Genomic DNA, 19,457 nt, shown 5'->3' on the forward strand with positions numbered 1-19,457 from the left:
TTTGGGATCTTTTTGTGTGGATCGGAGGGGGCAGAAATTCTGACTTGGGGTCTGCTTCAGCCTCCTTTTGCGGGGCTTTGGGTGAAGGCTGGAGGGAAGTGCCGCTGATGGCAAAGAGTCGGAGGGCCTTGTTCCAGTGGGACTGTATCATGGTCTGGAACTGGCTGACCATCTCAGCCCACTGAGCCTCCAAGTGTCAGTACCTGGCCTTGCACTCCCTCAGGTCTTCCCTCTGCTTGGAACGCCTATGCTCGTAGTCCTCAGTGAGATGCTTTTGCTGAGCTTCCTTCTCAGTCAGATCCAATTTGAACTGAGCCAACTGTTTTGCCAACCCTTTCTCATGGTGGCTGCTTAGCTCCAACAACTGCTTCCTGTTGGGGCCCTAAGGAGCCCAGCCGGGCAGGCAAGGAGGGGCTGGGAGGGGAGGGTAGAGGCCGGCGAGGCACCCCTTGATGTGAGTGACATCAAGTTGGCCATACCCATCCAGTCACATGACCACCTAGCCACACTCACCCAGCCAGTTATTAAGCAGATCGTATTAGTGGTCCACGGGATTTAAAATTAGGAATTTAGTGATCCCTGAGGTCTGAAAGGTTGGTGACCCCTGCTCTAGGATACCCTCAGTTACCTGCTGGCAGGATCTTTGGATAGCTGGAGGAAAGTCGTTTCCTAGATCCAAGAGGTTAATTGTTCCTTGACCAGAGGATGATACTGGTGTCCTTAAAAGAAGTCACAGCCTTCTTTAAAGGGGAACTATTAATTAGTACCTGGTCTTTTTTTTAAATGAAGATGGTTCAGAATCAACTACAAATCACTCTAGAGATAAGGATTATCTAGACCCATACTAGACATCATTGGTTGCTTTGATTGATGACTTTTGGTATGTCTATACTAGTCTTGTACAACTTCTCATCAACCTCGGTATCATCCTGGACTGTCTGTTGTGGTTAGAGATTGGGAGTAGTAGTTCTACTTCTATCTTGGTAGATAGCAATAGCAATAGCACTTAGATTTATATACCACTTCACAGTGCTTTACATCCCTCTCTAAGTGGTTTTACAGAGTCAGCATATTGCCCCTAACAATTTGGGTCCTCATTTTACCCATCTCAGAAGGATGGAAGGCTGAGTCAACCTTGAGACTGGTGGGATTTGAACTGCCAAATTGCAGGCAGCCGGCAGTCAGCAGAAGTAGCCTGCAGTACTGCATTCTCACCACTGTGCCACCATGGTTCCAGTCAGTAGTGATAGGGGAGGAAAAATCAGCTTAGTGGTTCTTCCTTTGTACTGTACTTCAGGCATCAGTTTTCTCCCTCTTTCTATATAAAGCCACTGGGAGATGCCATTTAGCTATTTGAGATGATACCCAGATATACATCATGAACCCAGACTGACCTGATGCCGCCAAAGCGAAATGTAAAGTGCTGGTGTTAACCCATAAAGCTTTTCATGGCTTGCGGCTCAGTTACTTACAGGACCATATCTATGGAACAGAAGTCAATTACAATTGTGGCAAAAGAAATAGGTGATTGTTCCTCCCTTTTGCTTGGATTGGAGGGAGGTCAGACAATTGGAAGTACTGTTTATCACTGGTGGTGCCAGAAAGATCTCTGGTTGCAGCTAGATCTACACTTATCTTGGACACCTTCCAGAAGATGTTGAACATCCAACCTTTCCAAATGCCATTTAGGTCATGATTGTCTTTGTTTGGGTTTTATGGGTTTTCATTTTTTTTTAAACGTTGGTATTTTTGTTTATTCTACTGGTAAGCTATTCATTGTTTGTTGGGTTGCAGTGAAATAAAAAACTGAATAAATAATAATAAATATTGATACAACTAATACTGATGAAATATAAATGTCCAATCTAGGCTATTTATGAGAATAGCAAGGGGCAAAAGTCATTAAAATATTATAGTATTAATAACATCTTTGCAAATTCCTTGGGAGATCCTTACCTCTTCCTTGGTCTTTTTGGATATAACTCTTAGCCAATCGCCAATCATGCTCAAGACAGCAGCAAAATATGCAAGACCCACCAGAATCCAGAACCACACAACTGGTTTGTAAAAGTCAAAATATTCAATATCTGATCCCCCTAAAAAGAAATCAAATAAATATAGATTTGCATTGGATATCTGTTTCCTGTCCATTATACTTCTTTACTATTTATTAAAAGTTATTAACTTCACAGAACAACACAGGTAAGACCAAAGTCAACTCAATATTAAATTAACAGATAGCATTATATTCCAAGCAGTTTAATACAATTTCAGTGGTAAAGATAACTTGTTCTTAAATCAAACAGTTTTTTGAACATAATACTAAATTGTGATTTGGTATACCATGAATGTGTATTCTCCTTTTCAGAAGCAACTGATTCTTCTTTGAAACTGAGCACTTTCTCCATTAAACTGATAAAGTCTTACTCAGAAGGACCTGCCCTTCTATAATAGCAAGGATCAACCTATGATCATACCTCCTATTTTTAATGTTCATAGAAAATCAACCTCCTAAGTCATATTAACAATCCATGTTCTTACCCAGTTTCCCCCATAAACTTCATTCAAACAAGCACCTAGCAAATCAGCAGTGCCAAAAACTAATGACACTGATAAAAGGAGATATGTGACTTTTCTAACAGCTCCCTCCAATCAGCTAGCTCCAACCACCAGTTCTAGTAGCAATATAGAAACACAGCAACCTTCCTCTTTCCAAACCTTCAATTTTTATTTTATTTATGTACTTGGATTGACAGAGTCTTCAAAGACTGGGAATTAACAGTAATTCTGCCAAATTTTAAGAAAGGAAGGGGAAGAGCTGCAATCAAGTTATTAGCAAAACAAACTGGTTAACATAGCAAGATTTACAATAGGCCTTCATACTAAAAGTTGATAGACTCGTTTCTCATGGAAACAATTCCCACTGATGAGAGGAAAGACACAAAATATGCCAAAGGATTGTACTGAGCCATTAGTTTTAGAGATATACAAGCCACGGCTTGTACTTTATGTTGCTTTTACTGATTTTAATGTCTACATTTCTTGGGAGAAAACTAAAACCTGTATCAATTAAATGTTGATTGCTTGCTCTTAGCTCTAAGAGCATGTGAATAGTGTAGCTAGGGAAGACTGCAATGGATAGTTTTCCTATCTAAATATTAAATACAGTCTACTAAATACTAGAGTGAATAAAACTCCACGAATCATCAAATCATCAATGGACAGAGATACAATTAAGAGATAAAAGCAAGAAAAATGACGTAAGGATGGTATCATCATCATTTTATGATTTATGAATTTGAAGATTAAAAAAGTTAAAGAGGAAGGGAAAAGTATTAAGATGGAAATTACTCAATAGAAAGAAGGGTGGAGGACATATTTCTGCGTTTTCTTTCTTTTTTACTTTCATTTTTCTCACTTTTAATCTTTTTCTAATTTTTCTTTTTCTTTTTAATCTTTTACTGTATTGAAAACTCTAATAAAATATTGAAGAAGTAGTATACAATTATTGAAGAAGAAGAAGAATTGAGACTCTGAAAAGAGTGCAGAGAAGAGCAACAAAGATGATTAGGGACCTGGAAGCTAAAACCTATGATGAATGGTTGTGACCATCATCTTCAGTCCTTGGATCAGTGTTTCTCTACCTTTACTTTAAGATATGTGCATTTGAAGTCAAAGGCCACACATTTTAAAGTTGCTCAGGTTGAGAAACATTGCCTTGGATAAAAAGAAAACTATTTTGTATGCTGCTCAGAACACAGAAAAGAATTCAGAAAGTATTTGTCCTTCCACAGCAAGGGAACCAGTTATATTCTAGCTGTGATTAAACTTTCTATCATCATATTTGGCACAATATTTGGAACCTATAATAGGTATAACCCTGCTGTCTACTGAGATGGTGGCTTACTGTGATAGATTATGGTAGAATTTCCTTAAATATAGTAGGTAAGAATCCCATCTGCACTACAGACCATGGCATAAATAAGGTGAAGGCAGGAAATAAATATTTTTGGACCTGCAAGCACACAAAGCTTCCTGGGCTCCCGTTGCTTAGAGTATTCAACAATTCTGACCATGTGGGATAGGACTACAATATCTGGCTGCTGAAATACCTGATGTGACATAGCTCAGATGTGATCTGCACAAGATAGTTTTTTGGGGGTAGGCAATGGAATATGAGGTTGTGTGGAAGGGAGTAATTTGAGTTGACTTATGAAGTGAGCTTGATACCCTTAGCTGCTGCTGGAAAAAGGGGCTGTGTGGCCATCCCTTTTTCCTTGTTTTCCCCAATTACTGCAGTCTAGAAGTGGAGCTTAATATCTGAGTCCTCTCATCATTGAGAGGCCTCATCTAAGAAGGGGCCAAGCGAGTTCAGCTCCTGCCTTGATCATTTATTCTTGCAACTCAGTGTCTTTCTCTCTGAAATTATTAAGGTTGACAGAAGGAAGGTTTCTGTTTCTTTTTTAATAACAGAATAACAGAGTTGGAAGGTACCTTGGAGGTCTTCTAGTCCAACCCCCTGCTCAGGCAGGAAACCATATACCACTTCAGACAAATGTTCTCCAATCTCTTCTTAAAAATTTCCAGAGTTGGAGTATCCATAACTTCTGGAAGCAAGTTGTTCCACTGATTAATTGTTCTAACTGTCAGGAAATTTCTCCTTAATTCTAGGTTGCTTCTCTCCTTGATCAGTTTCCATCTGTTTCTTGTCCTGCCTTCAGATACTTTGGAGAATAGGTCCCTCTTTAATAATCATTTACTCTCTCTCGCTCTTTATCATTCTAGCTTTTTCCCCACTAAGTGTTTTAGAAATTTAGTGTTTAATTCACAAAGTACTCAAGGTCTACTATATTTTAATTTTATTGTAATTTGTTTACCTTTTTTCTTTCCTTGCATCCTGAAACTTTTGTTATCTAAGTAACACTGGCAAACTATTACTAAAATATAAAGTTGATTATTTTCTGCATTGCATTTATGATTGCTGCCTGTTTCTGCATCTCCCTACTATGTCATCTAGTATTAAAGCAACTGACTCCAATGATTGAAGCACAAAATACAGGTACTCCTCAAATTATAACTGATTTCTTAGTGACTGTTCAGAGTTAAGATGGACCACTAAAAGGTACTCACAGTTCCAATCCAGTTCCAAAGTTCTTATGGATGCTCACCCACCCCCCCATAGTCATCAGATCGCATTTCAGGTGCTCAGCAGCCAGGCCTCATTTGCAGTCATTTGCAGCATCCTGCAATCACATGACCATGATTTTTTTTTGCCAAAACCCAGTTAACTTCCAGTTTTCAACAAAAATGTCTGATAGCATTTTTGCTAATAGATAGGTTTGCTTAATGACCACAGCAGAAAAAGGTCATAAGACTGAGTCTGTCACATGATGATCCACTTTGCAATCACCATGACTGACAACCATAATGAGCAGGTTCCACTAAGGACATAAGATGAGGACTACCTGTATTTTTGGCATTTCATGGCAACTTGAGATAAAAGCTCTCATGCATGTTTAATAGTACTTTCAATTACAAGTTAAGCAATTTCATTCATTCCAGTGAATTAGTGAAATTGCTGAAATCTTCCTCTTAATATTCCAGGCCACTGCTCCAGCCCTCAGCCAGTGGGCAATCCGATCATCAGCACCAACATATTAAACCTAAGAAGCAGTCTACTGATACTAATTATGGATGTATTTAAATCTGGCAGGGCATAAATGCTGCAATAAATAAATAAATAAATAAGGCAGAAGCATTATAAACAGAATGCATCAGACTTTCAAATAAAATCTTGGAAATGCAAGCAAAACATTTAGTCTGCTACCAACAGTAGCCAAAACCTGCTTGGCAACCTGATCCTATATTTAGAGGTGACTGTACTGTTTTCCAGCAAGGCACCAGATTCAAAGATCATTTAAATTAAACATTGATTTTCACTTCACACTTCTGTTCATCTAGGGAACAATCAGAGACTGAAATTCAGAAAGATATCATAGAGATATGGTAGATAAAACTTTTTATTTGAGTTAATTCAGATTACTATTTTCTTCTACTTTCTGTCATCTGCCATAACTTGCTATGTAGATTGGGGGGGGGGGCAATAGGCTTGTAGAGAGTAGAGATGAGCCAAAGGGGAAAGGGTGACAGGGTTGACAGAAACCAGAGGTATGAAAGTCAGCTTGTTCTAGTCTTCAAGGCTGCGGGGCCTGGAAAAGGAATGTGAATTGCACCAAGTGGGACTAAACATCTGAGCATTCCCAAAACACCTATATGGCACACCATTGGATGAAGACAAACCTGTCAAGGGAGGAAGGCTGGGGAGAAGGGGAAAATCTGTAACTCTTTGTGAGGGAACATTAATTCTAGTCTGCTTCTGCTGCAACCACTAATCCTTAGTAAAAGAGCCTATCACTTCAAATGGAATCAAGGGACTTTCTTTCCTAGGGAGATAGCTGGGACCACTTTCTCCCTTTAGCCATGCATTGAATGTTTCTTTGTTCCATGAAAAGACAGGATATATATACACCAGCAATTCAAGTTATACTTTATTTTTCTCTCACACGCACATTAAAAATTGCTGAGATTTTTGTCACTCTAATGTACTTAAAATTTTGCTGTTGTTTTTAATTACACAGAAGATTGAAGGCTAAACATTGTCTATTTTCTCCCTTTCTCTTTTTAAAGCACTTGGGAATTTGAAACACAGTATTGGAAGTTATTATTTGACCTCAGTGGTTTTGTCTAGGTAATTCTGTCAGGTTCATGATAACTAATATTTTCTAAGATAGAACCTTTCTTCCCTGGAACAGCCTGGATGAGCAACAGGAAGCAACCTGTTAGTTGGTTTATAGAAGGATGAAGAGACAGAAGCAAAGATCCCTTTCAATACCCTAGCCTAGAAATTAAAAACGGGGTAGGGTGTTTGGCCTGCCTGGAGACATGAGTAAGAGGAGGAGCTTGCTGTGAGAAACCATCTCTAAGCATGTTGGGCTCCAAGTCGCACCTTCTGACATTTAGGCTATCCTACCTTCTCTACTTAGGAATGTGTTCTTCTTGAATTCTATTTCCTTCCTTCTTTCCTTGTTCTCTCCCTCCCTCCCATCCATCCATCCATCCATCCATCTATCCTTCTATTTCAAAAGATGGCAAGGCACAGCAAAAAGAAGAAAAAACATTTAATAGCACAGATGCACAGAACCTATATTAATAACTGTGATTTTCTTTATAGTAGTGAAAACTATAAAAACAGGGAGAGCTGCAGGGACAAATCATTATATTAATGTACAATAATAGAGACTACTAATCTACTTGGTGTTCCAGTTTCAGTTAAGTGGCCTTTGGTACATACTGTTCTTACTATAAACATAACCAGGATATATTTTAGTGCATAAAAACAAGACAAAAAGATTGATGTTCTAGCTCTGAAAAAGACACCAGTTTTAAAGCAAGTCCATGTCCCTATAATAGATATTAATGCATGAAAGTCACTGAACTTTCACTACATGGGGCTCCCCTTGAAAAGCACCCGGAGGTGCTTTTGGATCAACTGGACCAACTGGTCCAGAATGCGGCTGCGCGGGTGGTTATGGGCGCAACTCGTTGTGCCCACGTGACACCCCTCCTGCGTGAGCTGCACTGGCTTCCAGTGGTCTTCCGGGTGCAATTCAAGGTGTTGGTTACCACCTTTAAAGCGCTCCATGGCATTGGACCTGGATACCTTCGAGACTGTCTTCTGCTACCAGTAGCCTCCCACCGGCCAGTTCGCTCCCACAGAGAGGGTCTCCTCAGGGTGCCATTGGCCAAATTATGTCGGCTGATGACACCCAAGGGGAGGGCCTTCTCTGTGGGAGCCCTGCCCTTTGGAATGAACTGCCCCCAGAAATTCGTAAAATCTCTGATCTCCGTGTATTTCGCTGTGCCCTCAAAACCTTGTTGTTCCGCCAGGCTGGGCTATCAATGTAAAGATTTTAATTGGTTTTTAAATATGGGATTTTAAATTTGGGGGTTTTAAAATTGAGCCTATCATTTAATAATTTTAATAATTTTAAATTTTGTCTGTCTTTGTGTTTTTAATCAGGCTGTACACTGCCCTGAGTCCTTCGGGAGAAGGGCGGTATAGAAATAAAATTAATAAAATAAATTAATAAAAATAAACTTTTAAAAATAGATATGGATCCCAATGTATATCTGACACCTTTATACATAGGAAAAACTAAACATTCAGGCTAGAAAAAATTATGTTAGTGATGCCTCCCCCCAGAGATACGTACAATAACAGACTCCGGATTTTTCGTTGGGCCCTGAAAACCTATTTATTTCAACTAGCTGGGCTGGCTTGAGTTAAATTTTAAAATTGATTTTAAATTGGGTTGTTTTAATTTACGGCCAAAATATTTAATTATTTTAAACTGTTTTTAAATTTTGTATGTTCTGTTTTTTACTTTGGCTGTTCACCGCCCTGAGTCCTACTTGGAGAAGGGCGGTATAGAAATGGAAACAAACAAACAAACAAACAAATAAATAAATAAATAAATAAGTTTATTTATTTATTTATTTATTTATTTATTTATTTATTTATTTATTTATTTATTTATTATTCAAATTTCTATACCGCCCTTCTCCTTTCGGACTCAGGGCGGTGAACAGCCAAAATAAAAACATCTATACATAACATTACAGTTAAAAATAGAGTTAAAATAATTTATAAATTTGGCCCGTAATTTAAAACTTGTCAATTTAAAATCAATATTAAAATTTTAAAACTAACCCTAAAATCAAGACAGACCGGCTAACTGAAAAAAATAAGTTTTTAGGGCCCGACGAAAAGTCCGGAGGTCGGAGATCACTCATATCTCTGGGGGTAGATTGTTCCATAGGGTAGGTGCCACCACAGAGAAGGCTCTCCTCCTGGGGGTCGCCAGCCAGCATTGTCTGGCCGACGGCACCCTGAGGAGGCCCTCTCTGTGCGAGCATACTGGCCGGTGGGAGGCTATTTGCGGCAGAAGGCGGTCTCGTAGATACCCCGGCCCTAAGCCATGGAGCGCTTTAAAGGTGATCACCAACACCTTGAAGCGCACCCGGAAGTCCACCGGAAGCCAATGCAGCTCGTGCAGGAGAGGAGTCACATGGGAGCGCCCCGTCGCTCCCATAATCCCCCGCACGGCCGCATTCTACACCAGTTGGAGCCTCCTGGTGTACCCCAAGGGGAGCCCCATGTAGAGAGCATTACAATAGTCCAGACGAGAGGTGACGAGTGCTTGAGTGACCATGCGTAGGGAGTCCCGGTCCAGAAAGGGGCGCAACTGGTGTATCAGGCGAACCTGACAAAAAGCCCCCCTGGCCAGGGCCATCATATGCCCTTCTAAAGACAGCCGTGCATCCAGGAGGACACCCAAGTTGCGGGCCCTCTCCGTGGGGGCCAATGATTTGCCAATAACCAGCGATGGCGTCAGCTGGCTATACCGGGACGCCGGCAGCCACAGCCACTCAGTCTTGGAAGGGTTGAGTCGAAGCCTGTTTCTCCCCATCCAGACCCGCACAGCCTCCAGGCACTGGGACATCACTTCCAAGGCATCATTGGGATGGTCTGGGGTAGAAATGTACAGCTGAGTATTATCAGCGTACTGATGGAACTCCACCCCAAAACCACAGATGATCTCACCCAGTGGCTTCACATAAATGTTGAACAGGAGGGGCGAGAGGACCGACCCTTGTGGCACCCCACAAACAAGGCACCTTGGGGTCGACAGCTGCCCCCCTATCAACACGGATTGCGACCGGTCGGAGAGATAGGAGGAGAACCACCGCAAAACGGTGCCCCCCACTCCCAGTCCCTCCAGCCGGCGCAACATGATACCATGGTCGATGGTATCAAAAGCCGCTGAGAGGTCTAATAGGACCAGGATAGAGGAATAACCCCTATCCCGGGCCCTCCAGAGATCATCCACCAATGCGACCAATGCCGTTTCCGTGCTGTACCCAGGTCTGAAGCCGGACTGGAGCGGATCCAGATAGAAAATGCCATTTTCATCTTACAAACTAAACGTATTATATGCAAATATGAATATAAAATATAACAGCACACCATATCCATCCATACAAATACTGGCTTTTATGACATATTCCATATATATATATATTAATTATAAGGCATGATTATGAGCCTGATTCTCAATCTTATATCCTTTCTTTGCCTGTTGTAACTAGCTTATAGGGCAACAACGTTCTCTTTTGCAAATTGATTGATTATGTGCCATTTTATATAATATATAGTAGCAGCATGAAAATAAATCTGCATAAATAAGATAAGATAGGAAAACTGAAGAAGCAATGTAGATAGATCTATACTATGCATAGTATGGATCTATCTATGCACAGTGGTATTTACAAGAGTGTTACACTACCATGCAGATGTGATACAGTCTTATAAAACACAAATTATATAGAGATTCTAATTTCTTCTCACCTGAATATTTAATAGAATCAAATAAAGCAATTTAGCTTAGTTTCCAGCTGTCAATGTCTCCTAAGAGATCTTAGGAATGAGAGCAATGAAACTCATAAGATTTAGGACTTTTCAAGATATTGCTCATTTTTTATGCTTGGATATTGACCTGTATCATCATTCGGGCAATCTCATACAAAAGCACCTAAAAATGTGATGATACCTTATTTTACCATTTTAAAGTTAGTTAATTAATGAATTGAATGGTATTCTTTCTCATGGGAAATGTTTGGTAAAATATGTAGTAAACTTGAAGCAAAACTTTAAAGGTTTTTGAATGGAGCAAGCATATTGCATTCAAAAGGTCTCTACTTCAATTCTAACAGGGAGACCTAGATAAAACACCAGACTGGCATGCTGGAAAAAATACTGCTAGATCAATATTGATGGCTGTGCTTGCAACGATATACACTGAGAAGGCATTTATGTACATAATAAAGGTATATGGTTTATTTTTCCACATAGAACTTGGTAAAATATTACCTGCAACATAATCACCAAATCCAATTGTTGTTAAGGTGATAACTACAAAATAAATTGCGTCTAATGTATTCCAGCCTTCTATGTGCTTGAAAATGACTGCTGGAAGAGCAACAAACAGAACACAGCCAAACAGTATGAATATTATTGTTGATATTATGCGGATCTTTGTCTGACTCACATTCCATTTCTGTGATGGGAGGAAAGAATAAACACAGGGGATGGAAGAAGAGAGAGAAAGAGAGGGGAAAAGAATCCATTATTAGTAATAAGTAATATTATTTCACGCATGTATATGTAGGTATGCATTTATAAAATGTGTAAATCTTTCTACTAAAACCCAGGTGACATCGTCTGCAAAGTTTTAAATGAAAATAGATGACTAAACAGTTCTAACAGTGTAATCAAAGGGTGACAGAATAAATCAAAGCCATTGCAAAATCACAAGGTTAAAAAAAAGGTTTTTCAATATTTGTCTGTAAAGTATTTATAGCAGATATACAGTGGGTCTCTAGGAATATTTCCCAGTAATCACTATCAAACCCACCAAGCATATATGGAATTGTTTATGATGAAAACGAAATAGATGGGTAACCCTTCATACAAGCATTGATCATTAAATTTGTCTGCTCCCATGGATATTTATCTAGGAGAATGTAATTGCTATCAATGGGATTCGATGCCAAGTAACTGTCCATGAAATTGCAACCATGTGCAATGAATAAATAGGAGCAGAGGGAAGCTAAATTTCAAATTTATTCTCATTCCCTTTCAAGTATAGAAACTTCAGGATTCATCATGTCAACCCACTTCTTCAAATACAGTAGGTAGAAGAGGGAAAGGAAAAAAAAACAGCGTAAGGTGAATAGGTGGTGCAAATAACATTTAAATGAATATTTATTGGATGCATTTCACTACAAATTGTTTATACCAAGAATAATCTACCTTTCTTCAATAGTTCCACTGCAATAGCTATTCACAGCATGAAGCCAACCTACCACAGTTATAGTTACCAAATTTTATATACAGTTCTTCAAGAAAGGGATTCTTCCAATAAAAAGTAGGAAATTCTCTTAAGAAGAAAATGATATAACAAAAATACCAAATTACAGTGTATGTCATACAAAATGTTCATACTTTTTTCATGATGTCAAGTGTTAGATTGGTTAGATAAAATACTCTAATCTGATTTCAATACATTTTGTATTCAAGCAATTTATTTCCATTGATAATTCCTGACCTGAATATCAGTAACAGAATTTCCTTCAAAGTCATTATAACATAGAAGATGGTATCTTAGGGCTGGAAGGGACCTTGGAGTCTACTAGTCCAACTCCCTATTCAAAGCAAACAACCGTATACCATCCTGTCAAATCGCTGTCCAAAAATCGCGGTTTTTGAAAATTTCCCGTGATGGAGCATCCACAACTCTGGGAGGTAAGTTATTCCATTCATTTAACTGTTCTCCCTGTCAGGAAAAAAATCTCCTTATTTCTAGGCTGCATCTCTAACAAGCTTCCACCCATTACTTGTTTTACTGAACTGTTGATAATTTATTTAGGAAAATGTCATACATTTGAAATAGGATATTAAATACAAGTAAAAAAGCTGAAAGGGGTTTCTGCCCCTATTGGAAGACCTGGAAAAGGGTTCTGTACCTGTAAAATGTAGGAACAGGACACTCTTTCAAATACAGCAAACATTTGCCAAAAGATATTTTGAGGGAAATTCCATCAACTCTCTACCTGATTAAGAGAATGACATTGTGCCCACAGCACAAAATTCTTTCTCATAGATTTAAGCTACCTTCATAACATACTCTTTAGGATCTCTTAATATTATTATAATTGGTGTAGGTTCAATAATAATAGCACTTAGACTTATATACCATTCCATAGTGCTTTATGGCATTCTCTGAGCAATTTACAATATACACATTATTTGCATATTGCCCCAACAATCTGGATCCTCATTTTACCAAACTCTGAAGAATGGAAGGCTGAATCAATGTTGATCGAACTCCTGGCTGTGGGCAGAGTTAGCCTTTGATACTGCATTCTAACCACTGTGCCACCACAGCTCATACAACCAAGTGGTGTACATGATCTCTATCATCATTTTTGTTGTTAGTTGCGAAGTCGTGTTCGACCCATCGCGACCCCATGGACAACATTCCTCCAGGCCTTCCTGTCCTCTACCATCCCCTGGAGTCCATTCAAGCTCACGCCCACTGTTTCAGTGACTCCATCCAGCCACCTCATTCTCTGTTGTCTCCTTCTTCCTTTGCCCTCAATCTTCCCCAGCATTAGGTTCTTCTCCAGTGAGTCCTTCCTTCTCATTAGGTTGCCAAAATATTTGAGTTTCATCTTCAGGATCTGGCCTTCTAAAGAGCAGTCAGGGTTGATCTCCTCTTGGACTGACCGGTTTGATCACCTTGCAGTCCAAGGGACTCGCAGGAGTCTTCTCCAGCACCATAGTTCAAAGGCCTCAATTCTTTGCCGCTCAACCTTTCTTATGGTCCAACTTCTATCATCATATGTTTGCTCTATGAAAATCTGTGTGTCTCTCAAATGGACTGAAGACATGTGGAAGCTCAGTAACTATAAACTGTTTTGTATTTTGCCTGAAGAGAACTGTATTGCCTGGGAGTCAATAGAGAGCAAAACTGTACAGGTAGTCCTCAATTTATGACCACAACTGAACCATTGCTAAGCAAGACAGTTGTTATATGGGTTTTGCCCCATTTTACCACCTTTCTTGCCATAGTTGTTACGTGAATCATTGCAGTTAGTAAGTTAATAACATGGTTGTTAAATGAGTCTGGGTTCCCCATTGACTTTGCTTGTCAATGTCACAAAAAGTGATCACATAACCCCATCATAAATATATGCAAGTTTCCAAGATTGCTTTCAAGTGTGGCTTGCCTTCTGGAATATAGGAATCCTGGACTTCAGCCATATATTTACTATGTTCTTGGTACAGTATAGAAATATTTTCCCATTGCTTTTTGAAGATGTTTTCAGACTTTTCCATCTAGCCTACAGTCTAGATCAGGTGTCAGCAACGCACGGCTCTGGAGTTACATGCGGCTCTTTGGGCTCTCTGCTGTGGCTCCTTGTCAGGTCATCCCACCACTGGCTTGCCCCCTCCCTTGCCCTCCCCTCCCAATTACTCCTTGCCTGGCCTGAGAAGGTAAGGGTGATGGCGGGGAATGGAGAAGTGGCCAGGGCTGATTCTCCGGCGCCTCACTCTTGCTGGAGCTTCTTCCAGCTCTTGTTGGTGTTGGGCATGCTTCAGTCACTTGGGGAGATCCACAACCTGCTCTACACCCCACTGGCCTGACCCGACTAGCCCAATCACTAGCCCGACCCAAAATTTGGGCTGGCTGAGGAACAAGCAAGAGCCGCGGCAGAGGCTTCCCTTCAGGTGACCCTCCTACTCCTCACCCTTCTTCTCTTCTTGCAACCCCCTGGCCAGCTGTGGCAGGACTTGGAGGGTGAGCATGAGTGGGGACACCCTCCTCAAGTGAGTGGCACAGCAAAGCACTCAAGTGGGTTCGGCACAGCAAAGCGCAGCAAAAATAAAGCAAAGGCATGCATGGGGAGGGCGGCTGCTCACTTGAGGAGGGTCTCCCCCCCTCGTGCACACCCTCCCAGACCCACCACAGCTGGCCAGGGAGTCATGAAGGAGAAGGAGGGGGAGGAAGAGGAAGAGGAGGATCACCCAAAGGGAAGCCTCCACTGCTGCTCACGCTCATTCCTCAGCCAGCCCGGATTTCCAAAGAGTTACCAAGAAGAGAGAAGGGGAAGAGAGAGAGAGAGAGAGAGGGAGGGAGGGGGGGAGAAAGAGGGGGAGAGAAAGACAGAGATACAGAGAGGGAGAGGGGGAGATAGAAAGGGAGGGGGGAGAGAGAGACAGAGAGAGATACAGAGAATGGGGGGAGAGAGGGGAGAGAGAGATATACAGAGAGGGGTGAAGATAGAGAGGGAGACGGGGGAGAGAGATACAGAGAGAGGGGGGAGAGGGAGGGAGAGGGAGGGGAGAGAGAGAAGTCCAAAGGGTTTTGTGGTTCCCAATGTTTTTTAACAACCAGTTCTCTGCCCTAATGACCGGCTGGGTAGGCATGACTGGGGGGGGGGTCAATTGACTGGGTGGGAGTGAGTGATGTCGAGTTGGCCATGCCCACCCTGGTTTTGTGGTGTTTTCTTTTCTGTGGGAAAAGTGTCCAAATGGCTTTTTGAGTGTTTAAGGTTACAGACCCATGGCCTATATTATTCTCTGAATGTCTCCCATACAAGAGCTAACCAGGCTCATCCCTGGTTAGCTTCCAAACTGGGACATCTTATGTCAAACTAGATGTTTAGACAAATGAATGTAATTTGGGACCCTCAATTTGTTTGAAAAGTAGTTGAAAAGCACCATTAAATTCAAGACTGGTGAGAATACTAGCCCCCTCTTTTTTCTTTTGATCTAAATCACATCCTTCTATTCCCACTATTATCACTTGTACAGACATGCACCCATACCATTGGCCTTGTTGGGTTAAATGTCTGTTTGGACACATGAACACACAAGTCTTAATGCTAAATAAGAGGGTATTTAGAGGTGAAAGGCTGTTAAGTGAACAATTAAATGCTGCTTCTGTTTTTCCATGAATGTTTTTAGTATTAAAGTGGACAAGGACAAAGATGAATAAGAAAGAGAACATGTCTTTGCATGCAACACTGAATTTATTTTAAAATTAAAGATAATACAACATTCTAAGGTGTATTTATAGGAGGAAATAGTTTTTATCAATACACTGTTATGTGCAGTTTACTTTATGCCAGACTTTTAACCACGAAGGCATGATCAAAATCAAATATCTGTAATAAAACATTTTCAAAGTTAACAGAACTTAAACATCTTTCAGAACAATGTATCTGCAGAACAATCATATCATATCTGCAATGTATGTAGCATACTCACAACAAATGTGTCTTCTACTCTGGCGATCCCTTTCCCAAATATGGTCCCTAGTTGATCTCCAACTCCGGCCAACAGAAAACCAAAGAGAGGGATTCCCAGTAAGGCATAGATGATACAGAATATTTTTCCACCTTCTGTACGTGGTGAGATGTTCCCAAATCCTAAATTACAAACAACTTGAGCTGTTGATAAATCAGTTAAAGGCATTAAATTACACATCTAATTAGCACTGCAGATAAGGACACTTTTTAAATGTGCCACAGGAATATAGATCCCATTAATTAAAAGATTAATACAGAGATTCTATACTAATTGGATTGCTAAATTCATCTCAAATTGAACTGCATTGGGAATTCTTCAAAAAAATCAATCTTTTTCACGTAGGTGAAACAAATAGTGGAAAGATTCTCTTCAAAATGCACTCTCTATAGAGGTTTATTCAGAAATATTTTTAATTTATTTCATTAGAACTAAGTTCTCAGACAGTTACTAAATAATGTATAGCTACTGTATAAAAGGTTCTGGTGCCACCTACCACACTATTTCAAATCCTCTTTTTCCACTGTCCACTTATAGTCACTGACTATAAGATTTACAACTTTAATTGCACATAGCAATAGCACTTAGACTTATATACCATCCCATGGTATTTTACAGCACTCTCTAAGTGGTTTAAAGAGTCAGCATAATGCCCCCAACAATCTGGGTCCTCATTTTACTGATCTCAGAAGGATGGAAGGTGAGTTAACCTTGAGACAGTGAGGATCGAACTTCTGGCAGTCAGAAGAATTAGCCTGCAATACTGCATTCTAACCACTGTGCCACCAGTCTCTTCATATAGACTGGATGATTCAATTTTATATTCTATTTTCCTCCCCAAAATTGTTGTATAAATGATTGCGTAACTCTTTTCTATAAATGATATGACTTAAGATGCAAGCAAGATGTCAAGCAAGATAATGTAACTTTTCATATATTCTTGGCATCCTCCAAGGTTCCTACTCTACTGAACTCTTAAAGCATTTTAATTTTAAAAAGAACATACAGCTAGCACGTTGCAAAGGCCTGTCTTAGACATAGCCCGTACTTCCAACAATACTTCTCACCTCCAGATAGATTTCAGAGGCATATTTAGAAAATAAATTATTAGAACTTCCAGTCCAATGGTCTGTATGCCTTCTGGATCGAGGTCTTTTATCTGGCGACATCTATATAGCAACTATTTCATGAGAGTGCTCACAATATATCCTCAAACTCCAAACACCCTCCAGTCCCAGTGGTGGGTTTCAAATTTTTTTACTACCGGTTCTTTGGGCGTGGTTTGATGGGCGTAGCAGAGGAAGGATACTGTAAACTTTCCATTCCCTCCCCACTCCAGTGGAAGGTTACTGCAAAATCCCCATTTCCTCCTGATCAGCTGGGACTTGGGAGGCAGAATAGATGGGGCGGGGCCAGTCAGAATTTTTATTACCGGTACTCCGAACTACTCAAAATTTCCGCTACCAGTTCTCTAGAACTGGTCAGAACCTGCTGAAACCCACTTCTGCCCAGCCCCCTAAAATTTAGGCAATCACAAAGCTTTTGGATCAAAATGATCTTATATGAACTTAGTATTATGCTTACTTATATATCTTCATTGTATCTTTTAAAATCAGGAATAGCAATAATCTATAATCCATTTCTTTTCATTTATCTTCATGGTATTATTATTTTACGAAACCATGAAATAAAGCAGTAGGTTAGGGAAACTAGTATAACTAATGAACGTGAAACCAGCAATGACGAATATGAAAGAGCTTAAAACTCACGGTCACACTTACATATTAATTGTGTCAATAAATAGCATATTCAGTGGTGATTTTTATTTGGGAGAAAATATTATTATATAATGATCTACTTTTAATTCAATTTGTTATTTAACAGGTTTTCTTTCATTATGATTTGTACCTTTCAGAATAATCTATGCATCAGCTCACAGGAAACTTTTTTTTTTTTTGGCATTGGAACATTTCTAATAAACAGCATTCGTGTGCCACTGGGTTTTAGAAGAACATCCAGGAATTGATCTGCGGAAATTGTTCATTTTCATTATTTCATATAATTGGCTCATTTTCAATGTACATATTATTTAATTTTCCGCAACTGGATCTAGTCTAGATTTCAAGGGGAGGGGGCAGAAACTGGTGCCATCAGCTCATGTAGCAACGGTAGCCTTTCCTAGAAGTCAAGATTAACATTATTTCCTAGAATTGAAGTGAACAGCAGCGATCCTTTGTCAGTCTTTTCAAACAAAGGACTGATTTTTGGTTGCATAAGAAGTAAAATGTGTTTAAATGAACAAGAATACAATCAAATCTAACCTCATTTTTTATTTTAAACAAACTGGAATGTTTTAAGTATTTCAAACTTTTATACTCTGGCTCTTTATTTATCTAACTCAAACATTAGAGCAAGGGTGTCAAACACGATTTCATTGAGGGCCACAACAGGGTTGTGCTTGACCTCGGAGGGCCGGGGGTAGCCATGGGCAGTGGTGGGATTCAATATTTTTAACAACCGGTTCTGTGGGCGTGGTTTAGTTGGGGGTGCGTGGCTTGGTGGTCATGTGACCGGGTGGGCGTGGCTAGCTGGTCATGTGACTGGGTGGGCGTGGCTATGTGCATAGGGACTACTCAGAGGGCTGAAAAAAGTCATTTCTGACTGGTCCTCGCACTTATGACCATCCTCACATTTATGCCCATTGAGACATTCTTAACAACCGTGTCAGTCATTTCACCACTACTTCTCTTCACCATGGTGACAAGATAGGGCGTAAAACGTAAAATGTTAGTACAGTCGTAAGTTCAAGGACTGGTCAAAAGTGCGAGGACCGGTCAAAAATAACTTTTTCAGCCTTCTGACTAGTCCATATGCACATAGGGACTATTCAGAGGGCTGAAAAAAGTCATTTCTGACTGGTCCTCACATTTTTGACCGGTCCTCGCACTTATGACCTTCCTCACATTTATGCCCGTTGTGGCATTCTTAACAACTGTGTCAGTCATTTCACCACTACTTGTCTTCACCAGAGTGACAAGATAGGGCGCAAAACATAAAATGTTAGTACAGTCGTAAGTGCGAGGACTGGTCAAAAGTGCGAGGACCGGTCAAAAATAACTTTTTCAGCCCTCTGAGTAATCCATATGCACAAAAGGATACAGCAATAGAGAGGGATGAAGGAAGGAGAAGAGAGATGGAAGAAAGAAGGAGAGACAGGGAAGGAAGAGAAGAGAGGAAGGGAAGGGAAGGGAAATTAGAGTAAGAGTGAGGGTAAGAGAGGGAGGAAGAGAGGAGGAGAAGAAGAGGGGGGGGGAAGAGAAAGTAAGAAGGAAAGAAAAGAGAGAGGTGGTAGGTTTGAGGAGAAAGACTGCTGTACAGTAAAAAAGATGAAATGGAAGAAAGGCAAGCCCAAACAAATATAAAGATATTAAGATAAAGAATGAATTGTTAAACTTTAAAGAAT

At 40.1% G+C, this 19,457-nt stretch overlaps 1 protein-coding gene across 4 annotated transcripts in view; it reads right to left on the minus strand.

The window, feature by feature from the left end:
* The window catches only part of KCNK2 (potassium two pore domain channel subfamily K member 2), a 110,090-nt gene that overhangs the window by 14,607 nt on the left and 76,026 nt on the right, over positions 1 to 19,457 (minus strand). For 2 of the 4 annotated variants that reach the window (XM_034427816.3, XM_034427818.3), the window contains exons 4-6: positions 15,956 to 16,137; positions 10,991 to 11,177; positions 1,957 to 2,096 (exon numbers count right to left, since the gene is read on the minus strand). In XM_034427816.3, the coding sequence (XP_034283707.2) occupies positions 1,957 to 2,096; positions 10,991 to 11,177; positions 15,956 to 16,137 (509 nt within the window). The remainder of the gene's footprint in view (positions 1 to 1,956; positions 2,097 to 10,990; positions 11,178 to 15,955; positions 16,138 to 19,457) is intronic. The other 2 variants (XM_034427817.3, XM_087883185.1) reach the window with 1 other exon arrangement.

This window comes from Pantherophis guttatus, chromosome 1 (assembly GCF_059756535.1).
Source record: "Pantherophis guttatus breed Tessera chromosome 1, ASM5975653v1, whole genome shotgun sequence".
Taxonomy (NCBI): domain Eukaryota; kingdom Metazoa; phylum Chordata; class Lepidosauria; order Squamata; family Colubridae; genus Pantherophis; species Pantherophis guttatus.